At 41.2% G+C, this 15,367-nt stretch overlaps 2 protein-coding genes across 3 annotated transcripts; both read left to right on the top strand.

The window, feature by feature from the left end:
• The first annotated feature begins 205 nt into the window (after positions 1 to 205).
• Positions 206 to 8,246, top strand: LOC137126989 (transmembrane protein 196). 2 transcript variants are annotated; one of them, XM_067503235.1, is made up of 5 exons: positions 206 to 867; positions 2,839 to 2,895; positions 4,679 to 4,814; positions 5,544 to 5,662; positions 6,024 to 8,246. In XM_067503235.1, the coding sequence occupies exons 1-5, from the start codon at positions 703 to 705 to the stop codon at positions 6,093 to 6,095; spliced, it is 549 nt and encodes a 182-aa protein (XP_067359336.1). In that variant the 5' UTR covers positions 206 to 702; the 3' UTR covers positions 6,096 to 8,246. The 2 variants fall into 2 exon arrangements, with proteins under 2 accessions (XP_067359336.1, XP_067359343.1); XM_067503242.1 differs by lacking the exon at positions 6,024 to 8,246 and adding an exon at positions 5,862 to 6,010.
• A 317-nt stretch (positions 8,247 to 8,563) lies between these two features.
• On the top strand, positions 8,564 to 11,436 carry polr1f (RNA polymerase I subunit F). The gene is made up of 4 exons (XM_067503257.1): positions 8,564 to 8,903; positions 9,412 to 9,553; positions 9,815 to 10,023; positions 10,130 to 11,436. The coding sequence occupies exons 1-4, from the start codon at positions 8,602 to 8,604 to the stop codon at positions 10,671 to 10,673; spliced, it is 1,197 nt and encodes a 398-aa protein (XP_067359358.1). The 5' UTR covers positions 8,564 to 8,601; the 3' UTR covers positions 10,674 to 11,436.
• Positions 11,437 to 15,367: the final 3,931 nt, after the last annotated feature.

The raw sequence follows: 15,367 nt of genomic DNA on the forward strand, positions 1-15,367 counted from the left end.
ACAACATGCCAATAAATTGCTGGAGAAATGTTTTGTCAGCAATTATCTTTCAGATGTCATATGGTTTCAGTTTTAGCAAATGGGAAATGGAATAAATGGAAATGACTTCCATTGTTGTACAAGAAGTAACTCTGGGTTAGATCTCTTTATTTCCAGCAACCCAGCTACTACAGGTGTCAGCTGTCCTGAATAATATAGTCCAGTCTCGACCTGTCGTCAGTGTTTGAATGTGTCCATGAAGGTGAAGGCAAAGACTCGTGGTCTGAGCAGCCTCGGTATAGTCTCTTGGCTATAAGGTCCTGCTTGATGTGCGCGTATGGGAGTGCAGTCCAGTGCATGCCGTGTGTGTGTGTGTGAGTGTGTGTGTGTGTGTGTGCGTGCGCGCGCTGCTTAAGTACCCTGGACAGCGGCGGGCGTCACACACACCGTTCACCCAGCGGAGGAACTTAACCGGAGCGCTGTCTCTTTGCATTATCCAACCACAACCACTGCTGTTTTCCTGCCTTAGCGTCTTAACAGTTTGACAAGTTCTGTTTGACATTTTCTTTTTGCTCTTTTTGGACCCGGTTGTTAGAACATCCTTTCCTTTTCAGCCTGGCATGAAAGAGTAGAGCCGGGCCGCCGTCGGAGCAACTGCGCGGATTCCTCTCTCGCCTCTTGTCCGCCTCCTCCTGCTGGAGCTGGAGAGATGCCCGGGGTAGGATGTGCTCCAGCCGCAAGATCCTGTGGAGCCTGCTCCTGCTGTCCTTGGTGGAGGTGGGCCTGGGTGTGGCGAGCATCGTCCTGGGAGCCGTCGGCATTAGCTGGGTCCGGGGCCAGCACAAGCCCCAGCAGGGCGACGCGTCTCCGGTCTGGAGCGGACTCTGCGTACGTCCTGGAAACTGTTGTCACTACTTTCCCTTATATTTCCAGAAAGGACAAGTTACATCACAACTAAAACTAAGGGAGAATATTTAGGCTTTTCACTTATTCTCATGTATAAGGAATATTGTGACATACATTCAGAATATAAGCTGCATGTATGTAAGTATGACAAAAATAACGCATATTTAAAGGGTAAAGCATGATAATGTATTGGCTTTGAATTTAGGTTAATTGTTTTTTCATCGTGATTGTGACTGAAGAGGCGTCTACATGTACGAGTTATGTTTAAAAACATCTCTATTTTAAAACTTTTCTTGTAAACGCGTAATATGCTACTGACATAATACATTTTCTTAAAAATATTTCTGATACAGGACTTTTACATGAGTTAAGATTAAATTCTCTCTTAAGCTATATCATGAACATTTCATTGTGAGCGGATCATTAAGGGATTTAAGAAGAAATACTGGGGTATTAAATCGATTTGCGTTCATGCTGCTGGTTGTTTATCTAATATTAATCACTAACTGGAAGTTGTGGCTCATTCCTCCACAACATCCTTCCCGAATGAATACCTGTAATGCAACTAAATATTTAAGGTGCATTTAGCTTTATGTTGGGAAAGTGGTGGCCTGAATGTTGGACACGTGAACTTGTGCCCAGGTTGACAGAACTAAATTTGGTTGAGGCAAGTGAACAAAACAGTACTTGCCGCTTTCTCATTAACATCACTGTGGTACCCATTAGCAAAGCCCTTAATCCCAGCTGCTGCTGCTCGGTGGAGCTTCTCAGTGGCCACAGGTCACACTGTGGTTGTAGTGGACAGCTTCAAAGTGAGTGATCAGGACATTCCTGCAAACCATCATCTGTTTTATTAATTCATGCTTGAATTGTGGCTCAATGCATAGGAGGGTCAAAGCTCTGCACTATTGTCCTCTCATTCATCTGCATGAATGTCCTACTATCACAGTGCTGTTTCTAGTCTCAAATGTCTTTATTTTGCTTGTGAAAGTGGAGTTTCTGATAGCTGATAGAACCTCAAATCAATTCTTTGACTGTGACTACTGTACCTTCTGGTGAAACAATCTGTCTTTTAGTTGTGTTTATATTGAGATTATAGAGAAATACTTCTTTCCTATTGTTTGTAAGGCTTGGAGCATAAAAAAAGCTTCACATTCAAACTTTGAATGTGTGTAGTAACAAAAAGAAGAAAAACGTTATGATAGTACATACAGTATTGTGTGAGGTCAAATACATGTGGACTGTGTGTTCCCACCGTGATCTGTATAAAGCCGTTTGCAGTGTGACACGTGTGTTTAACCTCACAGGCTGTGGAGTGAGCCACCTCCATCTCATGATGCCCTAAGTGTTAGATCTTCTGTTAGGATAGGGAAGTCATTAAGACTCATTCCTGCCCTGCAGAAAGAACGGTAATTTCTTTGTGTTACTTTAAAAATGGGGATTTTAAGTTAGTTCTATATTTGACTATGAGTTACTATATAAGACTATGACTGTTACTATAACTGAAAAATGAGATGAAGCCAAGGAGAAACATTACATCCATCCATCACACACCTACTACCCCCCCCCCACACACACACACACAAACTACTGCTTCCAATACCTTTCAACAAAACAATACAGCTCTCAGCTCATTGTGGCATCCCACTTGTGAGTGCTCTCTGCCTGCATAATACACCATCATGCTGTTCCAGTTCATTCTGAATCACTGACATCCAGGACAACACCACTTCCTGCTCGAAGCCCAAAATGATACCCTCTATTTTTAGAAGGGGACAATTGCATCCGAATAGCTACGCATAAGAATTACTTTCACCCTTCCTGTTGCCAAGACACAGATGAGAAAAAGACCAAATTGATAACATTCATGTTTTCTTTGCCAATAATTTTTCCAGTGGCAATGGAACCCAGAACTTCTGCAACATTTACTAATTTATCATTCTCTCTTTTCAGTTTCTGGTCTGTGGGATGTGTGGAGTGCTATGTGCTCGAAAGAGGACAGGTCTTGTTGTAAGTACTTCTATATATTTAGTATAAATAGATCGTGGTCTCTTCCTATGCATGTTTCTACTGCTCTACATTGATGCCACACTTGGTCAGTGTTTTAATCAAAGGATAAGTAACATTAAAATAAAAACTGTTAAATGCTTTTTGACAAAGAGTTAGATGAAACACAGGGGAGTGGGACAAAATCAATCAATAAGTGTCTCAATGTTGCACTCAATAATATGCTATAGCACATAAATAAACAACTGTTTTATTTAAAGGGGGTTTTTATTAGCATTTTTTAACCAAAGCCAAGTTACACGTTTCCAGTGTTTGTGCTAAGCTAACTTTATAACGACAGTAGCCATTCCTTCAATATTTCATGCTTTAAAGAACAGGTAAAATATTAAAAAAAAATTATAACAAGGCTTGAAGATAAAAAAAAGGACTTAAAAGTCCGAAAAACCTATGTGTTTTTCTTTTAAATGTGATTTATTAACGCCAAATAGTTTTCAAACGGAATCAAAATGCTGTGTTATATGTTGTTGCAACCATATAAATCAATCAACACTCGTTCACTCAGAAGTGCGCTGTATTGTATACGATCTGGTGGATGCAAATATATGTATGTAATATAAAATGAATTTTTACAACATACACATTAAGTCTAAACATCCAAACCTGTCTGTCTGTGAGTGCTATTGTCCTCTGAGCAGGTGCACACTGTGTAGGAGTGACAGTGAAAGAGACATGTGAGGAAACTAGAGGAGACAAGCAGTCGTCACCTGTCCTCTTTTCTTTCTGTCGCTCTTCCCATCTGTTTTGCTCACTGATCGCCTAAAAGTCTTTCAGTAACTCTGAGTCCTCATGTTTCTCTATAACTCTTTCTGTCTCCTTCGGGGCGAGCACTAATGATGGATCAGTGTCTGCACATTCTGCAGTAACAGAGACATCAACCGTCCTCTCCCTGTGTCTCACTCCATCCCAACCTATTGTCAACATCATGCCTTTCCATTTTTCCCTCTACCTTCTCTGCTCAATCTCATTCCCCCAGTTTTGATGCGTTGACTCTCTCAATTATCCTCTCCTCATCTCCTTCCATCCCCTCACTCCTTGACTGCCTGTGGGGTGATGATTGCATTAGGTTGGTTTGGCTCCAGACTCCTGCCAGCCACTTTCCACACTTCACCGGATAATGACTGAAATTGGAGATGCCCTTTTCCATGCGGTTAAAGGCACTAAAGGCATCTGTACAGGGAGCAATGAAAGAGAACCTGCACTCCAGACACAAACACACGTGCATACACAATCTGAATCAGTAGAATTGAATGGATTGAATTTTATTAATTTGACAGCAAAGTAGCAGACCTGCAATCGAACAATCAGATTCTCATACACTCATGCTCGACTTTTCCAGCTGCTGAGAATGATTCTAAGTATGTAATTCCTACAATGTGAAAGCAAAATCTCACCAACCCTCTAACACATGATTCAGACACACGCTCAGGCACAAATACAGCAAGTGAGTGATGCAAGCATATTTATAAGCTGAGCAATATTTCTGGAAGAGACCGTGTGCTTTGAGAGCGATCCAATTTTCTAATAGGAAATGAGATTTATTTGGACTGAGTCGTGTTGCTCATCACAGCAGCTATCATCCAAAACAGTAGAATGATGGAGATTGAAGCTCAATGGTGGTTTGTATCGCATCACATTTTGTCAGTTTGTTTACAATTTTGTTGATGGAATATCAATTCTGCCATTTGCATTAATATAAACCATTCCCTTCATCCTTCCTGTCCTCCAGATGATCCTGTTTTCAGCGTGCTGCATCTGTGGCCTGATTGCTGGGATCCTTAACTTCCAGTTTGTGAGAGCATTGAACAAGCGACCAGAATCGATGCGCTCAATTCATCTGGCTGCTATGACTCTGGCATGTCTGGGTAAACAAAAATTTGCACAACACAAGAAATCCTGCTGAAATGCAACAAAATATAACAAAAAAATAATTTTTATGAGTTTGTACATCCTCTCACACTATGTGAGACCTACTGGTCTATTTTGAAGAACAACTAAATCATCAGTGGATCTACTAAATCATTCGTGCATTGCCTGGTCAAAACAAAAGTCATTGTAATCTTCCGCTGGACCAACTTTAGCTTTGATTGAAGCACTCATTCAGCACAGCATCATTTTGATGAGCTTATGCTAGTGCACAGTATTTATTTCCATCCAGAGCTGCATTAATTTTTCCCCCAGATCTTCGGACCCTTTTCACGTCTTCTCGAGCGCATCCCAAAGATTCTCAATGGGAGTTAAGGTCTGGACTCTTTGGTGCCAAACGTTTTCACTAATCTCTGCAGTAATTATCTAATGAAAGGCTCTTATGTATTTGCTTAGATAAATCCAGGTGGTGACTTTTTTTTTTTTGGCCATACAATGTATTTTCAATAAATGACCATACAGACACCACAAATGACTATTTCCTTAGGTCAAATGTCAGCCCCAAAGTGCAAAGTTTAACAAAGGCTTTTCTTCAGTTTCCTTTACTACTCTGCCACCTTAAAAAACTATGAAATGCTAAAGGTGGGACAACCCACGACAGCTTTAAAATTGCTTTCCAATTCCTACATGACTTCCTCAGCTTGTTTCCCTTTTCCCATCATGTCCAGGGATCTCGTCCTGTACCTTATCCACTTGGTTGACCTGTCGCCTGGCCAGCTCTGAGCAGCAGAGGATGTTCCTGGAGAGAGAGCATTCATTGCACCACTCACATGAGATGACTGAGAAGGTAGGATAATATGCTAACAACTCACCTGCAACTCAAGGTTGTTGGTCTTTCTGTGTGGAGTTTTCATATTCTCCCCATGATTGTGTGGGTTCCTCTCACACAATCTCAGACATGTAGTTACATTAATTGGTGACTCTAAATTGCCCTTAGGTTTGACTGTGAGTGTGGTTGTCTATCTCTGTATGTGGCACTGTGGTAGATCGACTGAGGCAGGGTGTTGCATCGTGCCTCCATCCCAGTGACACCTCTGACAGGATCCACCCCCCCGTGTCCCTCAACAGGATAAGTGGCTAAGCTTATGGTTGTATGGATACACAGTATATGTCAAGTTATCAAGTGTTCTTGTATGTCCCCTAAACAGGAGATCCTGGACAACTCCAGTAACGGCATTCCTCAGGTCTCCTACAACGGACACACTGCAGCATCACCATGATGACTATCACCAGATGCAAACTGCATACACTGAAACAGAGACAGTAGCAATGAATTGCTTGCTGATAACATGCAGCATATTCTTCTTCTACATATCCTGCGACATACACAGTAACCATATCTTTACTGCAGGGAGTTTCTCATTGGGAGACCCATTTGTCTGCCTCTGGAGTAAGAAAGACAATTTGACAGCAAGAGGACGGCATGAAAATGTATGCAAACACAGGTTCAAACCCATTCTGTTCAACTCAAACCAAAGTCGGGATTGAGAGCTGTCATTTGGGTAACAATTCAGGTGACAGCATTTGACCTTTGATCTAATGAGCAGGAAGGATACGTAGATTTTATCCAGCCAGATGCCTCAAAGTGATGAGCACAAAGCATGAAGCTGATTTAACTTGTTTCGAAGAACTACAGCTATTTCAGTCTCAGTGTCCTTGTCTTAGGTTTATGGAATGCAGATATTGAGATACAGTAAATTGACTAATAATGGATTGCTTTGACATGAAAATACAATGATGCACAATGTAGTATACTGTATATCCATGCTTGTATACCAGAAATCGAATCGTATCTATAAATTAAACATATTTTCATAAATGCCTCTTATAAAAGTTAATTCAATTAAAGTATAAGTCTGAGTGATGCTGGTATGGATTATTTCAGGTGGAATGTAGGCTAATATTTTTAATTGTAGCAATTAGCACACATGAAATAAGATGATTTTAGTGTCATGATCCTAATATATGCAAATGACACCTATCTAATCACACTGAAGACCTTACTTTTTTAAAGTGAAATGGTTGTGTTGTGTGTATTTGTTTGCATCCAATGTTAGGAAGTATATGCATGTTTCTACCAGTATGCAATTGTCATAAATTATTTCTCAGGTAGAAACCAGGCTACAGCGTTACAGTTACATTAATGCATGTAGGTAATCTTCCAACACACTGATAGCTTGCATGTCACACTGTCAGCACAAGCAGGATTTAATAAGTCAGTGCACTCCTGTATGACCAGTTTAACACAGTGGCAAACTATACTTGTTCTCAGGGTTACATGTGGTAAAGTTAAGGGATGAAATAAATGCTTTTTTTTAACAGCACCTCTCAAAACTGGAAGTATAAAGTTTTTCACAAAGTAAAAAAAATAAAGAAATAAAGAAATAGCCTGAACAGCTAAAATATCTCATGTAGACAGACACAGCTATAATAAGGATTTAAAATTGCTCCGACAATTTCATGCTGCTCAGTGGCTTCTTATCGTGTATGCAAACTCCAGATAGCATCTGACGTGTGTGTGTGTGTGTGTGTGAAATAGGGCCCACAGCAGGCAAAAGCCATTGGGATTGCTTGCTGACTAAGAAGGCACATCACTATTTATCATAGTGACAATAGGCGGGAGATGGCTACGACACCCAGGAGAGCAGCAGACCTGCAATGGTCATGTGTCTGTGTGGGTTTGTGTGTGTGCACGCACGTGTGTGTGTGTGTGTGGGTACACACTACAGTTGCACTAATTGACATTTTGGGTCACCCTGATGATCTGAATGTGTCATTGCAGGTGAGAACACGATACAGAATCAATGAATGTCTGTTATTGGATCAACAGCTTTAAAGCATTCTTGCCAGGCTAGTAAGTGCTCAACTTGCAGGTTATATAACAAAGGGCATGCTGGTGAAGAAATGCATTATTTACAGCGATGTCAGTAGGAGGACAGATGCATTTTGAACCCATTTGGTGAAATCGAACCAATATGAGAAGCTTTTTGTTGCTGGTTTTGCTGTTTTACAGGAGTAAATGACCGACTAAACGGTACCCTGTAGGACTATATGATCCTGTTAGGGAACCTCCTAACAGGATTCATGGGGAAAAGGATTCCCCATGAATTTCTCATTGCGCTTAACCTCTGTGCATTTGGCAAAAATTATGAAATATTACAAGACCCATCTTAAAGGCTGTTTTCATGTCAGTCGATGTTGTGCCTACATAGGACATATATAAATACACCCAAACAACGTTACCACTAATGAAATGATCACAACCGTACAATAAATCTTGGGCTTTTGCTGGCTGATAATCTCACTTTGGCTCTTAGGGGCAAATGTGTGTGTAGCCTTAACATAACATTTAGGCTACTCTAACACATCCCTGAACACTATGCAAAGTACAAGTTATTTACTTGAATTTTTCAATTTTGTGAGACTTATAATTTATTAGATGATTGTATTTTTTTTCAGATTAATAATGTAATTAATAAATTATTTTTTAAGTCAAGAAATGTGTTGTTTTATTTCTAAAAACCCTACGTTGATCTCACAACGACAAATGGGTGCATCTTTTGACACCTGACTCCCAATGTAGTGTTCTTCCGACCTGCAGTACCTCCTCCTGGCTAGTAGGAGGCAACATAAACACGTTTTCAAGTTTGACGGAGTTTGAAGGACCTTGCTCCTTCCTCAAAGCGGAAATCGCTTGTTGTTGCTCTTCCGGTCTTTCCAAGCAGCATGGCAAACTTAGAGCATGCTGAAGATGACCCAAAACATGTGAAAATCTCTGGTGAAATCCCTGAAGCTGGAACCCATGCCGATCCAGCCGGCGTGCCCCCCGGACAGAGCAAGGATGCGGGCCTGGTCCCGAGCTCGATCCCGTCGTTCGCCGCCGCTTCCGCGCTTCTGTCAGCGCCCTACTCGTGTCTGGTCCTGAACACGCACCGCAGGCACGTCGCCCTGCCGCCGTTGTATCTGAAAAAGAAGAGGACTGGGATACAGGAGGAGCTGGACGCCGAGCTGCTCAAGTTTTCCCAGAGGTAACAACACCGGATACCTGAGTTTCTTTTATCTGAGACAAGTCTATCAGCTTTGTGTTTCATCTATGTTGGTCTGAGCGCGGCAACAGCAAAATTCCTGTTTTCAAACCCAACTTCGAATACATGAGCAGACGTATTATTAATACCGTTGACATAATTTAGTTGTTTTGTTATAGCTGTGAAATAAAGAAATGGGAAACTTACTGTACTTGGACTTACTGGACTACCAGTAGTCTGGTGGTCCTGGGCCCTCCTCCTTCCTCTGTTTACCAGATTAGGTGGGCATTGGGTGTACATTCGTTTTAGTTTATCAAGCAGTGGGTAAAGAGGGGAGAGTTGGATAATATGCAGTGCGTCGGGAAAGGAGAGGCAGCATAGAGAACTGCTCATCCAGGGGAAAAAACACAAATATGTCATGCAATAGTGAAATGCTATAATTTTAATGCTGTACTAAATTGATCTGCTTTTATCACACACAAATGTACTCCTCTTGTCCCATGCACTGCAGTCTGAGAGGAGTACCTTTAGCCTACGACAACATCAAAATAGTGAGCCAGCACGGAGACATTTATGATGACAACGGCTACATCCACATGGACATAGAGGCCAACTTTATTGTCTTCCAGCCCAAAAAGGGACAGCGACTATTGGTGAGATTTACTTTTTCAATAATTTGTTTGAGGCGCCATTCTCCGTCTCCGTAGTCCTGTAATTTATGTCAGTGTGTTGCTGTGCTAATGTGTTACCTTTATAACCCCAAGATAAGTTAAAGTAAATCAGTGTTGGATAAAACTCCCACAGTACTGGTAAAAATAGACCAGCAGAAAACTTTGTTCACTTGTTATTTTACTCATATGCGAACGGAATAATTCTTTGTTCACTGTTGATTTCCACTGCGTTTCTATTTTTAGGGTAAGGTGAATAAACTAGGGGTAAGTCATGTGGGCTGCCTGGTGCACGGTTGTTTCAATGCCAGCATCCCGAAACCTAACCTGGTCTCTGTGGCAACCTGGAGGGATTCAGGGCTAAGGGCTGGAGCAGAGCTGGAGTTCGAGGTGACTGCTCTCGATGCAGACACAGCTGGAGTTCTGTTAATCCGAGGACGCCTGGAGAGGACCAGGCAAGTGTGCAATGTTGACTGACTGTTTTATAAGTGATAAGATCAGTTTTTTAAAATATGTTTTGCCTTGTATTCATTATTGTGTTTTTGGTTTTGTGTGTCTCAGGGTTCAGGAGCTGATGGCTATGGGGGAGAGTTCAGAGTCCAGTATTCCTGGAGACCTGCCAGATGCACCAGATACAGAACCCACCCCAGAAACCGCAGAGGAGTCTCCTGAAGAAACTCCCAAGAAAATGAAGAAAAAGAAAAAAAACAAAGTCAACGTAGGGGAGAGAGAAGAAGAGGTAATGCCCTCATGCCAAAATGACAGCAACACAACACTAGAGCTAAATGGAATAACGGATGAGGCCAATAGCAGTGAAGCTGGGGATAAAAAGAAGAAGAAGAAGAAAAAGAAAAAGGAGAAATATTTGAAAGACGAGGAGGAAGAGATTGAGGTGTCTGCCATGGCAGTTCACGGGAGCGACATAAGCGGCTACGTCAGTGACAAGCCAAGCACAAAGAGGAAACATGACACTGGTTGTGATGATATATCTGGTTTTAATAAAGATCTTGCACCACCAAAGTCTAAGAAGAAGAGGAAAAGTGACACTAAAAAGTTTGTCTGCAGAACGGATCATGTCCAGTTTGGAAACCAGGTTAATTGGTAAACTAACTGCAATTAATACCAACCAAGTGAAAGACTGGTGGTATACACACAGCCAAGCCTTAACAGTTCAGCACAGATTTTAGTGAGCAGTATCTCCCCCAATGGTGGGTTCCTCTAAGCTGCATCAGTATCATGTAAACCGAAGTTCAGACTTGCTGTCAAAACTTGTCAAAGCCCATGAGAGGATAGATGCAGGCTTGGAACGTCACCCCTCATTGGATGGCAATTCCCCCCGACTGCCTGATGGGGGAGCAGAATAGCTTCTTACATAGACACAAAAATTCAGTTGAACTTTGTTGTCTGTAGACATTAAAGTAACCACGGCTCATTTTTGCTTTGACGGTGTAAAGTAAAATGGGTCAAAAGTCTCATGTAACTAATGCAAGAAAACTGAAGACTGAGACTAAACTCAGTTCAAAATTTGTTGTTTAACCTCTTGTGGCTTTTGGGATGGAGAACATCAGTACTGCATGGACAGTTGTCACATAAAGGGTCTTTTGGCCTCAATCGAAAAGCTCCACAGTTTTATATGTTTCCATGGATGCCATTTCTTTATTTTTAATGATATTGTATATTCAGAGATACAAAAGTGCCTGTGGGGACAAATGTTAGGGAGATTATAACATGGCTTTAATTTGTGTAGAAAAATTCTTTATTACTTCTATTACTAACAACATTTCCTGTTGTTTATGACAAGTTCCCTTCCAGAAAAAACATTTGAATGCTGACCAGTGCACGTCAAGTGATAAAGTGCTGAGAGACGACCTAAAGATCTTTGTGTTGTCTTTACCCCCCAGTTCCACACACGACCCCCCCCCCCCCCCCCTTTTCAGTGGAGAGTCTAATTAGCTGTGAGGTGCTAATAGTTTGAGAGCTTATCACGAGCTGTCTAAGAGGATAGATGAGAACTCCAATTTACATGGCTTACATAATTTTTTTCTTTCTTTTTAAAATCTCAAAGAAAAATATAACTACTGTTGCAAAGATAGCCAGATAAATGATCAGCATCTGTGCTCTTGATATGAGCTATATCTGCTATCGTACAAGGACACGTTGCAAATGCCACTATTGCAGAACAAAATCTATTAAGAACATTTTGACACAGTGGCATAGTAGGTTAAGCTTTTGACTATCACTAATTAATATTTATCACCACAAACCCAATACCACCACCTTCACATCTGTATAGGCCATATCAACTATCATCAGCAGCTGGTTGACTTAGCTTAACAGAAAGAGTGAAACTCTGACCAAAAGGTCTTGGTTAGGAGCAGAAACATCATTCAGTATCTACTGGGTGCCTATAGAAACCATTGTTAAAATTTTGACCATAAAGACACAAACATCTTATTTGTTTTTTGTTTTTTTTAGCAACAAAGCAATTTATTCCTAAAAACAACTATTCCTTTATTTCGATGAATGATTAAGTTTTATCAATAATTTTAATGAACAATATTTAAAAACAAATGTTTATGCTTTGGCAACCTAAAAGTTGTTCTTTATAATGATTCTTAACCAGTCTAAGTGACTTTTGTTACTAAATACTAAACTGACTCTGAAATTTAACTCAGTTTTAGGTAGAACTACACACTAAAACACACACATATAAAATAAACACAGGCGTTCTTTTTACACATAGTTTATGCTTTCACCAGAAGAATATTACCTCACTTTAAAGCTTTTTTCACAAGCCATTGTACTTGTAATCATATGGTCACTGCAAATTTCTCCTAGTGTTTCCAGAATGAGCTGAATGATCTCAAATTGCGCAACCTCCTCTATGTGAACTGCACAAATTCGCAAAACACTTGTGATCTTAAGGTAAAGATATTTAGAAACAATGATCTGAAATGGAAAGGTCCTGGCATGACCTCTGCCTTTATCACTCTCATTTGCTCACTTCCAGCTGTGTGCACCTCTCTTGCACCTGTGTCCCCCTCCTTCCATCACCACTCATTTATCTTGCCATTTTGCCGGTCGCTCCCTCACGCTAACTCCTCCCCTTCCCCAGCTTGCGTTCCCTCTCCTCCTCCTCCTCCTACTTGTCTCCCTGATTTATAGGAGGCAGTGCTTAGTTCACACACATTCCACTTCTGACACCCCGCCCCCTCCTGCCATTGGACTCTCATATCTCTGCGTGGTCATTTATCTTCATGATCCTCCGATGGAGAGAAGAAAGGGGAGGGTTAAAAGATGAGACAATAGGAGGAGTGTTGTTTTTGTTAAGCAGGCCAGACTGTCGTTTCGTACACCTTTGCGTGCCTGTTGCTGCCTTGATAGGACTGGTGTCGTGTGTGTGTTTGTGTAGGTTGGCTATGCATCTCTATTTTCTGTGTCAAACTTTCCAGGCCTGGTGGCTTCTACATGAAAGAGTCCGTAGAGTCTTTATGGAGAACAAACGCTGCCCTGACGCAATGCTCCAGATTCAGGACACACACACAATGACCAATGCCACACACTCACTGGCTCGCTCACTGTTTCACTCCTGCAGACACACCACATCCCAAGCCCACAATCCACAAATCCCCATCTTTGCACACCCCTGCTGGCCAGGCCTAATTAGTTATGTGGTCGGCACTCTGCTCTATATCCCAAAGCTCCAAATGGCAGCAGGTCATAAAACCTTAAGTGTTCCACCAGTCAGAGCTCTGCAACTGTGGCCATATATCCTCGAACAAAGTCCAGGCAGGAGAGAGTCGTATCAAAGCCCATCTCTCACAGGCCGACTGACATTTATGAAATCCCTTTATGGGATTTTGAAAGTCATTTCTGAGAGGTTTTTGGCACCTCTGCTTTGCATCTCTGTTTTTATGCTCCCTCAGGTAGGCAAATAGCTCGCACACACAGATGAGCTCAGCCCTTAAGCTCTCTATCAAGGTATCACTGTCCACACACATAAAAACATGTAAAGCACACATGCACACACACTACTAACCCCAAAAGTATACGTTACTATTGGTTGGTGAGCTAAATTCACATAGTTAGTTTGTTTCCTTGGTACCTGACACCCATTGGCCTGCCCTCAGTAACCCTGGCCACGACAGACGAGTGTTTCCTGTGACACCATTTTGCTCAAGGGAATCGTGATTTGGCTTGTGTGTTTAGATATGTGTTTGTTCAACACCACACATCTATTATCTTTCGACTACGTCTGGGAGTTATCGGTGAATGACGTGATAAATGAAACTCCCGACTGAAAAAGGACAAATAATAGGATGGGATTGTGTTTCCTCCATCTAAGTCCTCTGATCAATGAAGGGTTTGATTATGTGAACGATTCATGTGTCTGTGTCATAGTCCGTCTGTGGACAGTGGTAGAAAAACAGAACTAGCAAAACTCACGTGAAAGTTTGAGGTACTAATAGTTCTGCTAAGTTGTTTTTTAAGTTGAAACAATTGTGTGCATTTTTGGAAATATGTGCAATCCATTTTTTCCTGGTGGTTAGATGAGACAATTGATACTAATATAAAATTTGTACAGTACTGAGCCACAGCAGTCAGTTAGCCTACCATACTGTTTGGGGAAAAAGTTGTCATCATCCTATTTCATAATCACAAAAAGCATAAATGTATTTATCAGAATATTTTTAGCATTCTTTCTTTTCTTTCTTTTATTGTACGGCTAAAATCCTGTGCTCTATCATGCCCTTATACTATATGTTTCATTTTGGTACCCAAATAACATGGAACTTGCTTCTCCACATATTTTTTCCATATTTGTTTCCATGAATATTTAATCTGCCTGCATGCATTTCTCTCTCTCTCTCTGTGTGTGTGTGTGTGTGTGTGTGTGTGTGTGTGTGTGTGTGTGTGTGTGTGTGTGTGTGTGCGTCTTTGCGTGTGCTTTGCCCTGGCCAGCCTGCCTAGTGAGATTAATAGGGCTCAGTGTAATCAGGAGGTAATGGGAGGCTCATAGGCGTCTAGACAGTGTTTCGACCAAACCATAACTCCTACACCCAAAACACAAGGGAAATATCACAGGGAAAGGACAAAAGATAAAAAAGATTACTCATTTTCAATCTTAACAGAATGCAACAATTATGACAGTAACTTCATCCACAGAGACAAAGCTAATAAGGAATGAGGCCAAAGCATGTGAGCATAGACATGAATGTGAAAACGAACACAGTGATTTACTGTGGAACAACAACCTAATACAAAAAAATGTATTTGTATCACTCCCTATACCTTTTGCATATAAATCGAGAGGGGAGCAGAGAGTGGAGGAGAGTAATGAGGGGAGGGGTAAGGCCAGGAACACACACAGCATATCATCAGACCTTCAGCTACAACCTCCCAAAACCACAGAAAAATAAATAAGCCAAGAGGGGAAAAAAACCTTACGGGTCTGGAAAAACTGATCTCATGTTTAGTCATGTAGCTTTACAGGACAATACCCAGGACACAGCTAAATATTTTATTATTCTATTTTTATGACAACCTTGTCAAACTGCATGGCAGAGCTGAAGGTACATGTATAGGAATGAGACCCATGGGTGGGGGTAAAAGAAAAGTGGGTGGCCAGTACTGCTGATGAAATGTACATTAGAACTGATTGCTGGAAAAGCACTTATAAAGTCATCTAAAAGTAGATGAAAGAAACTCTCCTGAATAGTGAGCCATTCGAAGATTACACACAGTATGACAAATATAAACATGAAGAAAGACACAACGATCTCCCAGGTCAGCAGCTTT

Source organism: Channa argus, chromosome 1 (genome assembly GCF_033026475.1).
Source record: "Channa argus isolate prfri chromosome 1, Channa argus male v1.0, whole genome shotgun sequence".
Classification (NCBI taxonomy): domain Eukaryota; kingdom Metazoa; phylum Chordata; class Actinopteri; order Anabantiformes; family Channidae; genus Channa; species Channa argus.